At 34.9% G+C, this 22,455-nt stretch overlaps 1 protein-coding gene across 5 annotated transcripts in view; it reads left to right on the top strand.

The window, feature by feature from the left end:
* Positions 1–22,455, top strand: part of LOC149780733 (uncharacterized) — a 97,667-nt gene that overhangs the window by 36,605 nt on the left and 38,607 nt on the right. For all 5 annotated transcript variants that reach the window (XM_089937786.1, XM_089937785.1, XM_089937783.1 and 2 more), the window contains 3 exons: positions 82–278; positions 11,080–11,203; positions 17,607–17,687. In XM_089937786.1, the coding sequence (XP_089793912.1) occupies positions 82–278; positions 11,080–11,203; positions 17,607–17,687 (402 nt within the window). The remainder of the gene's footprint in view (positions 1–81; positions 279–11,079; positions 11,204–17,606; positions 17,688–22,455) is intronic.

Here is a 22,455-nt window from a genome sequence, read left to right as displayed (position 1 = left end):
TCATATTATGTAAGAATTGTTTTATAATGAATTCTCTGAGTAATTGATATAATGGAAAGAAAATTTTGTTTGTGCTCACAGCCCAGCCAGCAGGCCAGCCTGAGATCTGTAAGATGAGTATTAGGGAAACCTTGATGTCAGGAGGAGATGAACTCTTCATTATCGGCAAAAATTTCTTGAAGGGAGCCAAAGTTATATTTCAGCAGCCTCGAGATGGAGAAGATGGGGGATTCAAATGGGAGGAAGAAGGAGAAATTGACAAGGATTATTTTCAGCCCGTAATGTGTATTTATATTTTGTTTCCATTAATACTATATATACTCATTTATAAGATGACACCTTTTTTGGTCTGCAAAAACAAATTCCTCTTTGATCCTCCTATACGTTGGCATGTATATTACAATTCCAGTCTGTCTGAAAGGTTGACTTCTCATCAGAAAGGTATCATTGCACCTTGGAAAGATCAAGAAGTCAAACTGGATGGATGGATTGATAAATACATACATACACACACACAGATATATACTAGTAAAATAGAATTAAATTATTGAGTGGAATATGTACAAAGTAAATCAACAAACTATAATGTTTCTGTCTTTGTGTAATAAAATCAACATATATCGATAATGCTTGACATTTTAAATCCATTTATATGATAAATCTGTGAATTCAGTCAATGTTTAAAAATAGCAAAGAATGAACCAATTCACCATATACTGCCTTTAGAAGCCAAGATCTTGTCAGCCCGTGTGTAATGGCATATAACTTGGGAAATATCACTTTGGAATAAAATGTGACTCACAGATAAGGTAAATATCAATGAAGTCCTTTATTGCATCAAAACACAGTGTTTATACAACAAAACACAAATTGTAATAGAAATGCAGGTTGTTCAAGCTTGCACAAAAAATGGGAAGCGATGTACTTGCTAGTAAAACACCCACAGTAAACAATATTGATAGATGCTTCACTTTGTGTTAGCTAGTATTTAATTTACTGGGGGTAATATTTTCAGGTTATTATTATCTGAATAACAGGAGATACAAGTATAATGAATACTCTGATGACAAGTATTGTATAATGAATACTCTGATGACACGTATTGTATAATGAATACTCTGATGACAAGTATTGTATAATGAATACTCTGATGACAAGTATTGTATAATTAATACTCTGATGACAAGTATTGTATAATGTTTACTCTGATGAAACATTAAAAAAACATTGCATACCATAAATGCATTTCTGAATGGGAATAATGGCCTGAAAATGTAAAAATATTTGAATTTACAGTATTTTGATGTACTGTAAACTTCAACAGTTTCCTGTATTACCCCCAGAATTATCAAAAATGTTTTTGTATGTCCACCATTATAAGAAAACCTCTATTCTACCCTAATAAATTTTCAGTTTAAAAAAGAATCAACTTATAAGCAAGTATTTATAGTACCCTTGATATAATGAGTTAAATCAACATGTTCGTTGTTGACAACTCTGTCTGCAGTCTATATGCTACTACTTTATATAACAAGCTAGATTAACAAGTTCATTGTTGATAAGTCTTTTAGATGTCTGTACATTAATCCATTAAATAGCAAAGCTAGATTAACAAGTTCATTGTTGATAAAAATCTGTCAGATGTCTATATGTTACTCCTTTATACAACATAGCTAGATAATATAATTGTTGATAAGTTTGTCTGGGCTACTACTTTATTTTGACTCTGAATTGTCACCAAAGTGTTTGGAAAAAATTGAATTTGATATTGAAATTTTCACTTTAATTGCATTGATAGATAGCAGGACAAAGGAAGGTTTTGAAAATTTTGTTGCTTTGTGGTTACATTTGCAGGTGGGATTCAGATAAATTGTTTTGAATTGCAATTTGTGTCTTTGCAGTGTGAGTGGTTGTGGTTGGTTTCAGCAACTTGCACAATCTTAAATAGAAATGTAACTTAGAAACTGTCAGTGTACATACACAGATATGCTACAGCAACTGTCATGCCAGATTCTTGTGTTACTTTTTATAGAAACAAATGCCATTACTGTAAGACCTCAGAACTAAACAATATATGCAATCAGTTCACAATCTGACATACACTGGGGCAATTTATGTATCAACAGTTCAGGTAAATTTAATAGGTTTGGAAATGTTTGAGTTCTGATTCTCAGGCCACAAGCTTTGGTCTTGTTTTATTTTATAATTTTGTTCAATTGGTTTGTCATTCTGTAGTTGCACACACTTGCTCTTCCTCTGGTGCACTCACTTGTGTCAGATAGTAAAAAATTTATGTGAAATTGTTTGAGTAGCACTGCCATTAGAGTATTGGTGATCCATACATGTTACCTATTTATATGGTAATCAAATTATGTCATATATTCATGTTACTTGTGAATAGTATGCATGTTACCTGTCAGTTATATAATTATATCCATGTGAAGATGGTAATTACATCAATGTTACTTTGATTATGGTAATTATTAGTACATCCATGTTACTTGTGAATATAGTAATTATGTCCATGTTACATGTGAATACAGCATTTACATCCATGTTACCTATGAAGATAGTTATTATGTCGATGTTATCCGTGAATATGATAATTACATGCATGTTATCTGTGAATAAAGTAATTACAGCTGTTACCAGTAAATATGGCAATTACATCCATGTTACTTGTGAATAAAGTCATTATATCATTGTCTGTTACCTGTAAATATGGTAATTATTATGGGTGCAGACTTTTACTATATCATCAGTGTATTGGTAATTACAGCCATGCATTTTTCTGTGGATATGGTAACTCTTGATGGTGTGCAGTTGTATTATGCCATAGGTGTATCATTATTTCCATTGGACATTACATGTGAATAGGTTAATTTTTGTGTATGTGTACACTTGTACTGTATCATCAATAAGCAGTATTTAATAGTGTGGTCATTTATTTCCATGAAGACAAAACCTAGAAACAGATTGCAAGTATAATTGTCAAATATGAAGAATTAAACTGCATTCGCACATTTTAACAACAAGCCACATGTAAAGTTCTTGTCTCGCTAGTCTGTAAGTACTGTGCTTGGTTATGCTGTTTAACAAAATGCCACATGTACAGTTCTTGACTTGCTAATCTATAAGTACAGCACATTGTTTTGCTGTTTGGTGTCAGTAGCAAAAAGGTTACAGAACAAATATGTTACAAAACTTCACATTTAGGGTTTAAAAAATACAATTTTATACCTATTCCCTTTCCTTTTCTACCATTGAAAAAATATTTTAACTGATTTTCAATAGTTAGTCCATCCTTTGCATTAGCCATGTCAAATTTTTACAAAATTTGCATTCAGTTATTGCTGTTGTGTTTTTTCCCATAATTAGAAGAATTTTTCCAGTTTACTTGAGTAATTTATGAAGACTTAGCATTCTCCATCTCACACACACTCAAATACACACACGCATGCAGGGTTGCATCTGGAATGCATAGTTGTGAAAATCCTACTCAAATCAAAAATATCACGCATAAGACATAATTTTTAAAAAAATGATTGGAGTGTGTATTTTGATTACTCATGCACATAGAAATGACCTACATTGATTCTTTCTAGTGTTGGTTTGTGTACTGACTTTTTCTGTTGGTGGAAGAGCTATGATAGTGTAGGAATCCCATGCTTGGTTGATGTCAGGTCATAATGAATATATTTAATCACATTTAACTGAATATAATTAGACGTATTTGTTTCCTTAACGAGAATACCCTGGTCCATTTGGCATTCCTCAGCTACAATCACACATCAGGCAATTTAAATTATGGTCTGCAGAGTTTGTAAAACACAACTTCATGATTTTGTCAAGATTTCTTGTGATGAGGAAAAGGCAGCAAAGTAAATATTGTAGGAATAAAATAATTACACTCCTAGCTTTGTAGCAATGTCATCATTTGTTGCCAACTATGTGAGATGTTTTGGCCTCTGCTGATGCTGTCAGAACAGAACTACATCACTGATTGTTATGGCAGCAGGACCAACTACTCCATCTTATTTGTCAGGACCAATGTCTTATATCATGGGACCAACGTCATGTAATGCACCAGTGATCTTTTTGTTCTGTGGATTAATTTAAGTGATTAACAGACACTAATAATCGTAATGCCAGTGCATCACACCTGGTGTTTAGCAGTATGTTGACTCACACCTGTCATAATGTGAAAGAACAGGTCAGTACTGGAAATGGTTATGGAGATTCTTCATTTCTGTTGTATTTCTTTTGACAGCAAATTCAAAATGTTCAATGCTGTTTCAAAACTGGACAGTTGAGTGATGGACTGAAAGTGCAGCCTGGTATTTACTGGCAGGAGTAAATAAAAGTAATTTTATACATTTACAAAAGAGAACATTAATTTTCTTTTTCATATTTAGTTGTGAAAAAAGAAATCATTATAGCACTTGCCCATGTTCTTTCATTTTAGTTACATTTTCATGCCCAATTGAGAGGCCCCAACTGTGATCAGGTTTGCTTTTCTTTTTCATTATTTAGGGGTGACATTACTCAAATTTATTGAATCCTAGAAGCAACCCTGTACATGTCAGTCAAGACCTACCAGATATATAGATTGATCACAGCATATGGATTTTGTGTGATAGCTCTGGATATGTGGATGGATGATCCAAAATTACAAATTCTTTTATTATTTTTTTTAACAAAACAAAAGTACATTATTCAGCTTGTTCTTTTTTTCTTCTCTTCATTTTCTGTATATGCTGCTTAACACTTTACCTCACAGAGCATAGTTACAAAGTGCAGCATGCTATAAATAGAACACCTGTTACCTATTAAACTCCATACACATAGGCCTGCCTGTGAACTGTTAAGCAATGTAGTATATGTTACGTTTAACAGCAATTTTATCCATTTCACATTTTTGGTACACATCTATTATATGTGGAAAAATTTAAGAGTAAAGTTCGATTGTTATAGCTGTGTAATTATTTTTCACGGACGAATTTTTATGTGCTTTAAAATCTTGAGAGAACTCGTTCACCGTTATGTCAATGAGGCCGTGTGACCGACCGTAGCTGCCATTTCTCATACTCAAAATTTACAAGTTTTTCATCTCCATATACATCACTAAGTCATCTGAATTTGATAATTTATAAAATCTAATTGCTGCCTACATCAATATCAGAACCTTTACCTAAATTATTGAATCTTTCATAGTTGTGATTCTAATTGTGAAAACTTTGTAAGTACTTAATGAAATCCACGACCGCAGTTTTGGAGAGTGGAGATTACAACCCAGTTACTTTAAATAGTAGATATCGACCAGTGCATAAACAGTTACCACTTGATCTGATGTAATTGTCATTCGCAAAAATGAATGTAGTATCTAATAGGGGTTTTTCCCCAAAGGTGGCACTACGAAAACTGGCTTAAAATGGCTGATGTTTACAGTAGACGTCAAAAGGTGCTTCCATGCGACTGGTTTTGAGGTGTCAAAAGGCGCTTCCATGCGAATGGTGTAGAGGCGCCCAAAGACGCTTGCATGAGGTAAAGGGTTAATCATTTTTTAAAATTTCTTTGGCATTTAAAAATAAGTCAGGGTGGGGGGTCGGGGTGAGTCTGAGAAATTACTGGGAAAAATGTTATGATTCAGTCTGTTATGCTTGTTTTTTTGATCTTGTTTATTGTAATTATGGGCTGAAAACACAAAATACGGATGTTTTGCATTTTTTTTTATGGTCAGCTATAAACATGAATTTCAATTCAAATTCAATCACAAAGAAATATTTTACTTATGGTCAGCTATAAACATGAATTTCAATTCAAATTCAATCACAAAGAAATATTTTACTTAGGCTGTCAATATATTTTTCCTGTATATTAGATTTTGTAGTAATTTATTGGTACAGTGCCTAGCTTGCTCACAAAGTCATCCAGTGATGTCATTTTCCATGGAAGAAAATAACTCAAGAGACTGTCAAGAAACCAGCTGCATCAGCATAAATCATCTTTGGTATGCCATTCTAACTGCTGACTAACCAGTCCAGCCATATAAAGAAAATATGCCATGGTTGTTGAAGCTTGCAAAAAGTACTGGTAAAATGTCATGTACAGAGATATTTTCTCCACACATACCTTGTCTAGATGTTGATAAAGTGCAGAGACAAATCTTTAATGTTAAAGTTAGGAGCATTATGTTGACTTCCTCCCTACTTTGACTTTGCAAGTCTGATCAATTTTTTCTTCGAATCGGAAAGGTTTCCAAATGATGATAGTTATTTTTCTGTGTGCTTCCTTCCTTTTGGTTCTCCACGTCTGTTAGGACATAAAACTGAGAAAGAAAGAGACACACATTAGTTGCCCTTTAACTTTCAGTGTAGTCTGTCTGAATATGCCCATATTAAGGGAAGTTCATGGGAAGATATGTTTGGGGAGGTTCACAAGAAGAGATGATTGTCACAGCACTGAACAGTAACAGGTTTTTCCTTATTTTTTCCTGGCCAAGCAAATTATAGGTGGTCACGTGCCCCTAGTTTAGCATGCAGGGAAAGGAGAGAGTGGAACACAATTTCACCTTCTCAAGACCTTCTGTCAGTCACCAGTGATATACTTACACCTGTTCCCTCAGGTGAACCCACCCGAGACACCAGATATACTCGTTTTTCATCAGATATTGACCAGTCATTATTGGACAATGATGGGTGATCCAAATGGTGTCAGAGGGTCTCCTGACTTCATTATCCAAACCCCTCCACTTGCATCCTACTTATATGAAAGCACTCCCAAGCAGTCCCATGAATGGTGTGTGTATGTGTTTACACAAGAAAATCTAGCTTTCCTACTTGTAAACAGTACTGTAGATATTTTGAAATTGTACATACAATGCTTTTATTCCAGAACATATTTGGTCCAACAGCATTTGAGACCTGCAATAGAGACCTGACCAGTCTTGACATTTCCAATGCATACTTCCATGTACAAATTCATATGGCCCCAATCTAAGCACTTTGACCTTCACTAACAGTTTAGGACATGTGCTCTAGAGACAGCAATATTCCTACTTGACACACGGGGGCCATTACAGATCACTGCCATCTCACCTCTGTCTGCGTGGGTTCGAGTCCAAGGCTCAGCTTGCGTGGGTATGTGGGAAAGTCTGCCAGTAGCTTCTTGTGGGTCGGTGGTTCTTCCCTGGGTTTTCCAGGGTTCTTCCTCCACCAGTTATACTGGCCGCCATGTATAGCCTATATTGTGCTGAAGAATGGCGTTAAGCCCTAGAACAACAACAACCCCCATCATATACGACTTGCAGTTTATGATAATAATAACTTCAGCATGCAGAGTGAGTGAGTTACATGTGATAACTGTGATCCATGCTACATGCAGTTCTGTTCTGGTTCATTTGTTCTAATAACATAACCTGGTCCCTTCCTAAGAATAGATTGTCATCACAAGTCAACCAGCAGTAACTATTCATTCCCTCTCCACGACTGAGCTGTTGAGAGAAACAAAGCTGCAAGACCAGTACATGCCCTCAGATTTTACATCAGTTTCATAGACAACTTCCACATCAATGGTAAAAGACTATTCCTACTGCTGAAGGCAGGAATGTAAGACATGACCCTATATACACAGGCCACACACTCAAAGGGAGTTATTAAATTAGTGTAAACTCACAGGATCAGGTACTCGAATGAAAATTTCAGATCATGAAATACATGTGACTTAAATGAGCCTGGCATTGAATGTAATGTAATGTCTCAATTAAGGACATAGCAGGGTCAGCTGACTGGTATGCCCAGTCTGTCTTCTTGAGCTACTATTTTTGTGACATGGTCTCACAAAGGAGAGAACTGACTCTTGTTAATGGTATCTGCATAGACAGCAGCCACACCCAATTCATGAAAGCACAATTTTAGACCTAGACATGAATTTTCCACTTTAGCAGGATTCACCTGGAAAACTTTTGATGGTGAGACAATAATCAAGTGTAGAATCAGCAGGGATCTTTCATGCACATGCATGAACAAATTGTCTCTCACTGTGTTAAAGTAACTTTAGGAGAACTTATCGATTTATTAGAGGAGTGGGTGACACAAGTAGAAGTAGGATGCTCAATATTTGATCCTCTTGCCAATTTAATGTGATTAAGTAATTGAGAGAAAAGGCAATTTTCTTGTTGTAAATTATGATTCTCCAATAGTAATCACATTAGAAATAATCCCTCCCACACCACAATGTGAGGTTTAACTTTAGTAAAAAAAAACAGGGTATAACAATAGCCACATAGTGAGTAGAAAGGGCAGTTAACCTTTAAGAGTTGCTTTTCTTTGTCTATGGCAATATATATAGAGAGAAAGATGTTTTTCCATCTTTTTGGGATGGCTGGATTCAGATCAGTTAAATAATGTCAGAGAAACAATTTACCAAAAGAATTTGCTTTCTCCAAAATTGCTTCATAGACCTTGACCAAATTCCACAAAGTATTATAGCATGAAGACTTTCTAAATTTGCACAAATGATGCTTATTTGCCACATTTATTAAAAATTAAAGAAAAAAATGAAATGACTTCTTGGCCAAAAGCTGCTGAACAGAATTTGACCAAATTTGATTAAGCATTCTAGCTTAATTTTGTCAGCGTTACTAAAAACAAAACTTAAAAGCATTACTAAAAACAAAACTTAAAATAACTTATTCTACTCAAAACTAACAGATTTTTTTTTTGATATAAAGCATCATGGTCTGAAGACCTTTCAGTTTTGTACAAATGATGATATGGATCCACTATTCAATATGTCCATTGTTGCTAAAAACAGAAAAACCTTTAAAATGATTCTCCTAGAAACTAGTCAAAAGTATTTGGCCATATTTTGCAGTATCCTGGCATGAAACCTTTGCAGTTTGCACAAACGATTTCGATCTGCCTTCAATATTGGACCACTCTGGTTGCCTAGTGGTTCAATCGTCTGCCTCAGATGCGGGAGGTTGCGGGTTCAAACTCTGAGCAAGGATAATGTGACTGGGTGGGACATGATGCCCCAATGCTAGACATAACTATAAACTGCCACACTGCAGACATCGTAGCGATATGACTGAAAAATTGTTCAAGCTACATTAAAAATCCAAATCACACACACACTCCTAACATAGCTGCCACTGCTGAAATATATAAAAATTTGATTTCTCAAAGAGCTTCATATTAAAGATAGTGACTTATACATGATTTCTTTTGATGTACATTGGAGGTTTTTTCAGATGAAGGGTACTGCGAGGTGTTCGCATCATATACTGAATGCTTTTTTAAAATTGAAAATAATGGTCGATGCATGCTATCTGAAGGGTTATTGACTATTCCTGTTCGATGGTCATAGAATTTTAATCCATCTTTGATGATGGCTTTGGAGAAGGATTGGTAGAAAGAAAATAGGAAGTGACTGGAAAAAAGGTGGATATTGTTATTCTTTGTTGATGATATGTAGTACAGTTAATACTAGTGTACTTTATTTCTGTTTGTTTTTGAAAAACCCCAGAAAAATCTTTGTGTCCCAAAACAAGTGAATATAAAGTCAATAAATCAAGTCCATGTGATATCATGTTATCCCCTAAGTCATGGCAGAGTAATTACACTTTACATGAACATTAATAAGTGAAAACTGACATTATTTATATAATCTCATTTAATTCATTTCAGTTGACAAGAATGTACAAGCATATTGGAAACACGAACTTAACACATGAAGCAAATCATCTGTCATGTTTTACTCTTGCCATCATCTATTGTCCATAAGATTTTCATAAATGTAACTTGGATTGGTTTTTTGAGTTTGTCATTGAATAAAAGCAAATTGAAAAGAGATATAATATGATGAATCTTGTTTGTAAGTTTCCAGTTAGCAAAAGCAATGCTATACCTTTTTAACATTACTGACATTAAATTGATCCTAATCTGTGTGATCAAGTACTGAAACTTGTACAGGACTAATCACATAATTACATTTCAGTAGCTACAAATTTTTTTGAATATGTAAGACACATAAAATAAACATATTTTGTTCTAGGTAATTTGTTTAAACAAATTCATATCCACTAAAATGAATTCCTAGATGGCTGATTGGGTGCAGGCTTTTAATATTGTCCACAATACATGTGTTGAGACATTTTGGAGATGAAAGCTTCAACTTGACTGTTTTTTGTTTCATTTAAATAAAGGGTGGCACATCCTTTGATATTTCTATAGCTGAGATTTTTCTCTATAGGTAAGTAATGTTGTTTAAACAGATGCTTTGCATTATATCGTTCACTGCAAATGATTAGTGAGTTGTGGTTCTCAGTTTTAAAAAATCTGACTATTAGGCTTTTTTTTGATAAGCAGGAGTTTCTGACATTTCCTGAAAATGGTTTTTGTCTCTTTTTTTGGGGGGAGGGGGTCTATCATTGAAGAACGATACTTATTTTTGAAAATATAAGTGCATAAATTACTTCTTTTTAATTTGCATTCAGAAGATTTCGAGGCACACAAAATGCATTTTGACAAAATGAATTTGGTGTCCAAAATCAAATCTGTCCACTTTTAAAGTCTAACCATTTTTCCAATCTGCATGAATTGTAGTGTCTCAGCCATTCTTGCATAAGTCACTGTATATTTTGTCATGTAATCAGACTGGAAAATGGGTAACTATACTTCTGTTATATTTACAGATACATTTTTGTGTGATTTTACTGCATATTTTAGGTAATAAGTCAACAAAAAGTTTTTCTGATGTACAGAATTGCTGATTGTGGTTAGATTTGAGTATGTCAGGCTTATAACTTGACACCCTGTCTTACAAAAATTTGACGTTTCAAGAAACTGTACCATCTATACTTATGAGTTCAACTGCTGACTGCACTGTGTGCAGTTTATTAGGAGTAATCATTAGTACAAACAACATAGTCCCAGATCTTCAGGTACATTATGCTATGGCAGATCAGGATCTTTGTTGTTTGCAATTTGATTTGACTTATAAGTGAGTAAACACGGTAATCAATAACATGCTTGAAATAAATACACAATATAATTTGCCATACTTTTTCCTTTCCAGACACACATTATCTGTAAAGTCCCACCATACAGTGAACCAGTCTTGACTGGCCCAGTGGTAGTTCAGGTAGTGGTTAACAGTGGGGGTAAGGTCAGTGACCCACAGCCATTTACCTACAAGCCAGGTATGTATGCTACCATTAACACATTAACTCCTGGTGACAAGTTTACATGGCAGGAGGTTATAGCCTACTGCCGAACTCTGTAGCTTCAAGGTCATGTATGATACACTAAAGTGGGTGGTATTATAGAAAGGTAGACAGATGTAGCTCTACAATGATACCAAATAATCTGGAAGTTCTAGTTGCACTACAAAATACAGAGGTAAAAACCTCATTTTTTGGACCCATTTTTTTCCACCCAAAATTCTCCCGTGGTCGGAATCCGATTTTGTGTCTGGATTTTAGACTTTTTGGTCTCAGATCTAAGGCAGACTGGTATGAACTGCAGACAGACAGATGAAACTTTGCCAAAAGTAGGATAAGATGGGCATTTGGAATAAAGAGTGGTCTCGATACGAAAATAATGGGTCCGTTAAGCAAAGTTTTTTTTATAAAAATCCAGCTTTTACCCTTATGCTCATGCGCAAGCCAAATAGCCAATGAAAAATGATGTTTCTAACACAACTAGGCATTAAGTTATTGGAAAATCACCTGGAAGTTGATTTATTAGGATTTATTCAGAAATAACTTTCAAAATGTGTTTCCTAAACATTCCTTAGTAGAGATTACACATTCCTCCATTATTTAATGCATGTAGCATTAAAATAATTCATAGATATTCCTCTGTTGAAAACTTTAGTAACAAACCAACTCTTAGGTTTTCATTTATAAACAGGTAGTAAGGATAACAATGAGGCTAATACAACCCTTATTGATACAATATATCATCAATTGTTTTTTTCCGGAAACGTTCTTTTTTGATGTCACAACGTGTGCATAAGTATCAGCATAAGATGAAACCACATGGAACACTCAAACCACATATTTATTGGAGGGGATCATCACAGAAGGAGAGGGTTAGTCTCCCTTCCCTGACGAGGTCCAGGAGGGACAAGTAAAGTTCTCATCCTTCAGAAAAGGCACTAATTAAGGACAGTTCAGTCACTCCCAGTGAGAAGTCACATCAATGTCCCTATGTCCTGACCTTCCCAAATCAGGGTTACCGTATTTGCCGACCTATAAAATGATATTTTTTTACCAGAAAATCTTAACTTCGTCTTATACTCCGAATTGACATATATATATGGATTATGTCCTTCAAATCGCTTTATCATATTTTTTGTATGAGAATAATTCTCCAAGAGTATGAAAAATAATATGTAAAAAATATTTCATTTTGGGGAAGAGATCATGTATGAAAATATATAGGATCCAGAACTGAGTATTTTAAACAATTACATGATCGTCTGTATTAAATATTGACATAGTTAAGTTGTAATTGCACTAAAGCAGCATGCACCTGTAATGTATTTTGTTTAAATTTGATTAAATATATTTGCATTAGAATTTACATGTTAGAAGATGAATAACCATGACAAAGACATATTCCATCACAAGTTTATTCTTGCATCTAATGATCAGATAAAATGTATGCCCCATTGAGAGAGACATACAGACAGACAGACACAGAGATGTCTTCATGATTGCAAATCTGCATTGTTCACTTACCTGATGACTGATCTTACTTGTGTACAAGTACAGTACCAAATTCCATTAACAATTAATACCACTAGGTAGGCAGTTTTTTTCTAGTTTTTGTTGCCACTTCCGTTATTAAAAGAATCACATGGCTTTGTAGTGGTATTTACATGCTAATTAAATATGCAACAGCTGTATTCAGTCATTGCAAAAAATACTTGTTTGAGGTCAATATTCGGCAGACCAGATCAGATTAATGAGGCTACCAATAGGAAACGAGGCTACTCATGGGTATTATGAATACCGTACCATATAATGAAAGGAAATGCCAGGTGGTTATTAGTATAAATTTCTCAGCCAGTGACATTTTTTAACTTCCTGACATAACTGACAGCAATTTAAAGTACATTTGGCATGAGCAAAGATCATAAACAATTTCCACCTAAGTACAGGAAGAGTACATGCACTTTAAACAAAATCTTACTTGTTGAGAATGGAGAGGTCGTTTTGCTTGCAAAGAAAATTAGATTGCAAAATGACCATTCTTGGAGACTATATGGATATAAGTGCTAGACATCACTGTAAACTGCCACACTACAGACAACATAGCGATATGAATGAAATTTTTTAAAATCTATTTTAAAAATCCAAATCATACACACACTCTCTCTCTTATATATTGGACCATATTTTATTTTGATCATGAGGTGCAAGAAGAAAAATGTGATGGAATACATATGCATCCTTCTCTCTGTATCTCTCTTTCCCATCCCCAAAAAGAAAAAACAAACAAAAAAAGCATTTTAGTACTAATGATGCAATTTCCCTTTCGCTGGTAATCTGAAATAACATACAGTGATACTTTTAATATTTATGAAACTGGAAGTTATTATAATTTAATTCCACATAGCATCGCACGTTTTTCCCTATCTGTGACTCAATAAATTTTCGGGTCAGCATCGGTATATATAGCTCAAAGTACATAATACATTTAAAATACTTCATGGGAAACAAATTAGGTACTTTGAGTTACATTTAATGATCCTTGACTGGAAAAGTTACTAAGTTACAGATAGGATAAAATTCACAATGCTGTGTTGAACGAAGTGAAAAACCACAGCAGATCTTAATTATACAGATGCTTGTATTCAAAACTGATTATACTTTAGTATAGCTAGACTGAGATCACTTGCAAAATGGATAACTGACTTAATTTAACAAACCATTTGTTTTTAAGAAGAAAAAAATGGAAAAAAATAAATACAAAGTGCATTGGGAACAACTAGTTGCAGGAACTGAAGATAATTTGTGTGACCTTTCTTCCATTAGTTTTGAGAAGTTGGGTAATTGAATGATCTTTGTTGTGAGAGGCCTGCCATCTTGCGGTATGGTTGCATTTCTGGATAGCTCTTAACTCATGGGCTTTTATCCTAATGAATGTGAGGTCTCACAATCCACTGGAGATGGTGGATGCTGAAATATCAGCAGAGACCCTTATGGGGAGATAAAAAAAAAACTTTTGCAAACTTTCCTTCTTCCATTAGCAATCGCTAAACAGAACGTGAATGCCCTAAATGGACAAGGAAGTATATCTTGATTATCCCCCAGCACAGATGTGACTGAGATTGGGTATCTCAGTTGGTGATGGAAGTATCAATGGAAAGATAATGAAAATGGTTGCAGAAGTTAACCTTTGTTCTTCAAAAGCTGTTACCTTGGAAAAGTGAGTTTGAATATCATGAAGACCAATTCCATAATTTGTTTAAATTGACTAAATTCACAGTGGTTCTGTTATAACAAACAGTAGTTTTTGAGAGGGGAAAACAAAATTCACACTGTTCTTAACATCAGAAACAGTGAAGAAACTGATGACTATTCAGATACAAGAGGATCACTTAGACCATTTCCTGTTTTTAGAGGCTTTGAATAAGTTTAGTGATAAGAAGCAGAGAAGAATATTTAGCAGCTCAGCAGACTAAATTGTGTCTGCGGATACTTTTTACATTTTGTTGGAAAAGAAGTAGTATAAAGTCATGAAATGCTCATCTTAAATTAGGTATTCGTATACCTTATAATAATGTGTCACCCCTCAGCGTCCATTCTGTATTGTCCCCCACATTGTCCCCACCTCACCCTCTAGAAGTAGGTGTGATGAACCTCCTTTAAAAAAAAAACTCCTTGAAACATATCTGCTTATCACTAATACGTTGGCCATATCTCAAGATCTCATCATTGGATTATATAAAGGAGGCTGTATGTTGGCAGAACATACAGAAAACATACACTCTGTATCAATAGAATCAGCAGCAACCAGCTTTAATCATAATGTAATAATCTCACTTCTTTGGTTTGAAAAAGACTGTATTGAAGATGTTTTTAAGTTGCTATTCCCCATGCTTAGATTATTTTTGAGTTTCCTAGGTACTCAACATGTTTAACTAGTGATCCATTACCATGTCAGCAAAACAAGTTAGTGCTAGTGATTGGTAACTAGTAATCCATTACCATGTCAGCAAAACAAGTTAGTGCTAGTGATTGGTAACTAGTAATCCATTACCATGTCAGCAAAACATGTTAGTGCTAGCGATTGGTAACTAGTAATCCATTACCATGTCAGCAAAACAAGTTAGTGCTAGCGATTGGTAACTAGTAATCCATTACCATGTCGGCAAAACAAGTTAGTGCTAGCGATTGGTAACTAGTAATCCATTACCATGTCAGCAAAACAAGTTAGTGCTAGTGGTTGGTAACTAGTAATCCATTACCATGTCAGCAAAACAAGTTAGTGCTAGTGATTGGTAACTAGTAATCCATTACCATGTCAGCAAAACAAGTTAGTGCTAGTGATTGGTAACTAGTAATCCATTACCATGTCAGCAAAACAAGTTAGTGCTAGTGATTGGTAACTAGTAATCCATTACCATGTCAGCAAAACAAGTTAGTGCTAGTGATTGGTAACTAGTAATCCATTACCATGTCAGCAAAACAAGTTAGTGCTAGTGATTGGTAACTAGTAATCCATTATCATGTCAGCAAAACAAGTTAGTGCTAGTGATTGGTAACTAGTAATCCATTACCATGTCAGCAAAACAAGTTAGTGCTAGTGATTGGTAACTAGTAATCCATTACCATGTCAGCAAAACAAGTTAGTGCTAGTGATTGGTAACTAGTAATCCATTACCATGTCAGCAAAACAAGTTAGTGCTAGTGATTGGTAACTAGTAATCCATTACCATGTCAGCAAAACAAGTTAGTGCTAGCGATTGGTAACTAGTAATCCATTACCATGTCAGCAAAACAAGTTAGTGCTAGTGATTGGTAACTAGTAATCCATTACCATGTCAGCAAAACAAGTTAGTGCTAGTGATTGGTAGCTAGTAATCCATTACCATGTCAGCAAAACAAGTTAGTGCTAGTGATTGGTAGCTAGTAATCCATTACCATGTCAGCAAAACAAGTTAGTGCTAGTGATTGGTAACTAGTAATCCATTACCATGTCAGCAAAACAAGTTAGTGCTAGTGATTGGTAGCTAGTGAAGTACAAATAATAGAAATTGTACTATTTCCCATTCATAGGTCAAGTGATTTGCTTTTGTACACAATGTTTATAGGGATGTACAAATGATCCCCAACAAGGAGCTGAATTTACCAGCGACTTTCACTTGCTACAAAATAAAAAAAATTGTTGGATGTTCAAGGGTTTCTTTCAAGCAGATTAAATAGAGCCCCAAAAATATGGTACAAAATATGGGTGGCCATTTTATTTGATCTGAGCTTTCTTTAGAATAATGTCACATTTACCAATATTTATCCGATGAAAAGCCCACCCTCCATTTAAAAGAAAATATTGGCAAATAGTGTAAAATGAATCTTTGTTGGCAAATAGTTTAAAAGGAATCTTTGTTAATCTCACTCCTTAATATTTTGACAAACTTGTTAGGCTGGAAGTAATCCTGTACTCAGTAGTTGTATAGCATATGCTATGAAGGAGAGAATGTGATGAGGAGAAAGGGAATTGCTGTTCATTCCATTTTCTGAATGGGAAGAAAGGGAATTGCAGTTCATTCTATTTTCTGAAATGGGGAGAAAGGGAGTTGCAGTTCATTCCATTTTCTGAATGTTGCTGAATGATCAGTAAGTGTTCAAAATTAAAAGACTACCTAGCTCACTGGTTTGAAGCAACTTCAGGTTTTATGGACTCGCTATATTGGTTAAGTTGACATTTATATGTCCTCACTGCAAGTGCAGCAAGGATCATCATGATTTGTTCCTGTTCATTCTTCCATTCTTTGTTAATTCGTGACCATGATTACACTATCAACCACTTAAATTAGATAACTGTTATTTGGTAAGTACGTTCCTATGCACTAGTACATGACTTGCTTGATAGGAAGATCCTGGTCGTAACAGTTTTGGGCATACAAGTTTTACAGACACAAGTCCAGTAATTTAATTTCTTAGATGATCCATAAAATATGCTGGCAGTATGGGCAAAATCATGATCATTTAAGTGCTTTGATAATCCATATAATATGCATGGTGACTGGGCCAAGTCACGGTCATTTTAGTTCTTAGATAATCCATAAAATATGCATACTGGCAGTTGGGGCCAAATTGTGTTTTAATATTTTGAGTTTGATCATGTGTTTGAAGCAATTAATTCTTTATTGGTGTACGAGATTTCATTGTTTCCAAATAATAATCTCTTAAAGATTTTGCATTTCAAGCTTGTGTCTCTCAGTCCTGTGTTTAATTTTTGCCTAGAGCAGTTCTATGTGAAATATAAAAAGTTATGATCTGATAATGAAATGATATACATCAAGTACTGTGAAATGAAATAAATTGAATTTAATACAACTCTGATCTATGTTGCCTTGTATTTGTGCAGAGGTGACTGTAAAACAGGAAATGCCGATGGAAACTGATCAACAAGGTGGTGTCAAGAGGAACTTCTCCTTCGTAGCTCCAGGCAAGGCTTTAATGTAGTGTTCTCAACAAAACTGAATTTAGGACAAAATACTGATACTTAATTTAATTTTTTTTTTATCACTTTGCGGAATGGGATATATTTGTTGGTCAGGAAAGAGGTCCTTGTTTTCACACTTGGATCATTGTTCTTTGGTGTTTAAATTTGTTATTTTTAGCAACCACAAGGTCCTTGATGTTTGTTAGGCAACAGAAAATGGAGATGAAAGAGTTTACATAAAAATTAAACGGGAAGAAAAGTGATGGTTGGGTGTGGTTGCTTGCATTAACTGCCTAAATACCTTTCCCAAGGACACATGTAGGCAGCAGAAATGGCCTGTCTATCAAACCCAAAACTGTATGTTCTACAGAAAACGGAAAGGACAAGAGACATTGCAAGTCACTGTAAATTTAAATATTGGTTTTAACAAAATGGTGTGTTTTGCATGAATTCCAGATTCTTAATATGCTGATGTATATATAGCCTTGAATGTGATGAAGTGCCAGCTGTTGATGGTTCACAGTGGCATTGACCAGAATGCCTTTGAATGAATTCACAGTAATCCCCAAAAAGGTTTTTAGTCCAAACAGTTACATGAGCACTTTATAATTCCAATAAATATTTTAAGCAAATGATTCCTCTCAAGTTAAATCTAAACCCAACATAAATACTTCTGAAGACTGGAAAGAAAATATGAACAGGAATACGAGTAAATCATTAACTTCTTCCTCATTAAAAAAAACACATGACTTTCTGTGTGATTTAGATTTTTAACGTAGCTTTAACAATTTTCCAGTAATATCGCTACTATGTCTGCAGTGTGGCAGTTTAAAGTGATGTCTGGCACTGGGGCATCATGCCGCAGACATGTAGCATGATGTCCCACCCAGTCACGTTATCCTGACACCAGGCCAACCAATCCTAACACTAACCTCTTAATGCTGAGTGCCTAGCGAGGCAGCTGTTAGTACCATTGTTTAGAAGTCTTTGGTATAACTCAGCTGGGGATCGAACCCATGACCTCGTGCATCCAGGGCAGATGATCTAACCACTAGGCCACCCTATGTTGCAATATATTCCTATTTGATCTATGTTGCAATACAACCCCACCTGACTGGTGTTGCAGTGTTTAGTCACACCAATGAAAAATTATCCCAGACTGTAAACAGATTCATTACCAGTGCTGGTCAGAATTAAAATCCAAGTAAACAACCTATTTATAACATCATTATCTTAAAGTATAATATACAATCAAGTACAAAAATTAAACAATATCAGTATACATAACATTTGTCACCATGTGATGCAGTCAGAAAGCCATGTGATAAAATACACTTCGAGTTAGTCTTGGTCACTATTTGATGCATTCAGAAAGCCATGTGATGGAACACACCATGACTTAGTCTTGATCACCAATTGATGCATTTAGAAAATCATGTGATGGAACACATAAATGATTCATCTCAAATTATATTTAAGCACAACATTAAATACTTCTGAAGACTGCAAAGAAAATAAGAACAGTAATAGGAATAGGAATTAATAATTGTTAGTTTCCTTCACCTTAGACAAATTCCTGCAACACTATTATGATTCTTTTGTAATACATTCTTACTTGAACTATGACAAACTGTAAGTCCATCTGACTTGTGTTGCTATACTCAGTCACACAAGTGGAAACTTTCCCCAAACTTTAAACCGATTCATTATCTTGAAATATACAATCATGGAAAAAAGCACTATGAACTTCTTTGTTTTATTATCAACATTTATTGATCAAATAAATCTCTAATTGTTTACTTAATTAAAAAAAATGAACTGTAAAAAAACGAGAAAATAAGAAGAAAAATGAAAGACTCACAGCCTCAGGTAATTACTACTGTAATGCTTATGAAAGTCTGAACAACTTGTTTTTGTATTTTGTCTTGGCTCTATGGTAGATTTGTACAATATTGTTGAGTGTTGATTTTATTGTATTACATTATTTAAAGTTTTCTGTATTTTTTGGCACATAGCCACTTATCATGTACTTATCTTATATGCACTGCATGATCATACGTTACTAGTTCTGCATCATCAGTTGATTTTGGAAAAATGTCAGGATTGCTGATAAGTACACAATTTCAAAAATGCAACATGAATGTAGTTTTCAAATAATGGTCATAATGGGGATGTTATCAAATAGAATCTACATCTTCTTAAAATCATTATCACTGTAACAAATCAGTTAACTATTTTGTCATCTAATAATGTTCAGTGATGTTATGCAAGAGTTAGAAAACATGATTACTGTGTTTGTCAAGAATGATGAAATTGAATCAGTGGTAACAAATAAGGCTCAAAATGTGAAGTATGGACAGTTGTTGTTTTCTGGTGGCCTTTGCAGTTGACAAATGTTCACTTTAAAACTATATTCTTCACAATTTATTATTTTTCATTGGAATTCTGGGAGTTGTTTAAACTGTCTGAGGTCGACATGTACTCTCATGCTCATGATAGTGATCAGTTCTCTGTGACAATCCTGACACTACTCCCTCATCAACGGTAGTTACAGATGCATTTTCTTTAACCCTTTACCTCATACAACCATCTTTGGATGCCTCTACAAAAGTCGCATCGAAGCACCTTTTGACGCCTCTACAAAAGTCCCATGGAAGCACCTTTTGACGTCGGCTATAAACATCAGCCATTTTAAGCCGGTTTTCATAGTGCCACCTTCGGGGAAAACCCCTTATTAGATACTACATTCATTTCTGCGAATGACAATTACGTCAGATCACGTGGTCACTGTTTATGTACTGGTCAATATCTGCTATTTAAAGTAACTGGGTCGTAATCTCCACTCTCCAAAATGGCAGTCGCGGATTTCATTCAGTACTTATGAAGTTTTCACGATTAGAATCACAACTATGAAAGATTCAATAACCTAGGTAAAGGCTCTGATATTGATGCAGGCAGCAATTAGTTTTTATAAATTATCAAATTCAGATGACTTAGTGATGTAGACACAGACGAAAACCTTGTAAATTTCGAGTATGAGAAATGGCAGCTACGCCTACGGTTGGTCACACGGCCTCACTGACATGACGGTTAACGAGTTCTCTCCAGATTTTAAGGCACATAACAGATTCTTTAGTGATATAGAATTACACAGCTATAACAATCAGACTTTACTCTTAAATTGTTCCACATATAATACATGTGTACCAAAAATGTAAAATGGTTAAAATTGTTGTTAAACGTAACATACACTGCATTGCTTAACAGTTCACAGGCAGGCTATGCGTATGTGGTCGACTTTGTAACATGTGTTCTGTTTATAGTGAGCTGCACTTTGTCACTATGCTCTATGAGGTAAAGGGTTAATTCTCTCTGACAAGTATCTGTAGGAAAGAACAGATGGCAAAATGAGCTCTATGGAAGTAGCATCTATTTTTCATGCTTATTTACACTTGTGTGCAACATGTACATTAAGTTTTCAGCATTTGGACCTGTATATGCCATCATTAAAATATTTTTTTCAGTATTATGTAATATCAGAGTAACTCCCCTTTTGTACCTTGGAATCTACATGGTGCCTGTTTTTCTATGCTTTCCTGCAGTCATCTGATTTGAACTGGAAATTAAATGCATTTTGCGTGCAATTAGGATTTTTGATGCAGCTTTAACAGTTTTTCAGTCATATCGCTATGATGTCAGCAGTGTGGCAGATTATAGTGATGTCTAGCACTGGGGCATCATGCTGCAGACATTTAGCATGATGTCCCACCCAGTCACATTATCCTGACACCAGGCCGACCAGTCCTAACAATAATCTCTTAATGCTGAGCACATAGCGAGGCAGCTGTTAGTACCATTTTTGTAAGCCTTTGGTATGACTCTGCTTGGGTTTAAACCCACGACCTCCCGCTTCCGAGGCAGACACTCTAACCACTAGGCCACCGGAGCGGTCTAAACGCATTTTAATCTAGAGAAGTGATATATAGTATCTTGAAGGTCAGTGTTTTTCATTTACTTATTAACCAATCACAGACTTTAAGACCTGCAATACCACAGCACTTCGGTATAAGCACTTTTGTGTTTTATGCAATACAAGGTTTGATTTGATGTACATTTGCCACTTTGGAATCTCAGATCTAATTCACAAGTGACTTTTCCTTAGTGATATTCCGATTGATAACAAAAGTCCAAGCTTGTAAGGCAGCATCTGCTTTGTTTAATAACTCCTCTGATCACAAATTTTTCATATGTTTAGTTCCACTGTTGAGTTCCATATTCATTTAATTGAAGGTTCTTGTTTTCTGCAAGTGACCATTCTCTGTGAGCATGCTGCACCTGTTGATTTCTGACCAGCCTGAAATGAGAATATACAAACTGCACAGTCCGACTGTTTAATACATATTGATGATAAAGCTCCCTCTAAACAAATATATGACCAAGATTCTGATAGTGACATTTATAGGATCCCATAAATAGTGTATAATATACTTTCATTTTTTTTATTTTTACATGGTGATGAATTTTGAGTTTGTAGTGTTGATTTTCATGTCCATTACTTTATACGTCTGAGAAAAGTGAAAGATTACTAACATGTTCGTTTTGTTGGACAGTACAAACATTCCTGGTTCTGATTCATGTATTGCATTTTCTACATCAACAAGGCAAGAAATATCTGGGATTGTTTTATTTATTACGCAACTTATAAAGATAAAAAAGATGCCCTTATAACTTTGTGGTTAGCACATTATCATACTTACTAATGTTGTTGCTG

This window comes from Sinohyriopsis cumingii, chromosome 16, assembly GCF_028554795.1.
Source record: "Sinohyriopsis cumingii isolate HCF-2022 chromosome 16, ASM2855479v2, whole genome shotgun sequence".
NCBI lineage: Eukaryota > Metazoa > Mollusca > Bivalvia > Unionida > Unionidae > Sinohyriopsis > Sinohyriopsis cumingii.
This window is presented reverse-complemented; position numbering and strand designations above follow the sequence as displayed.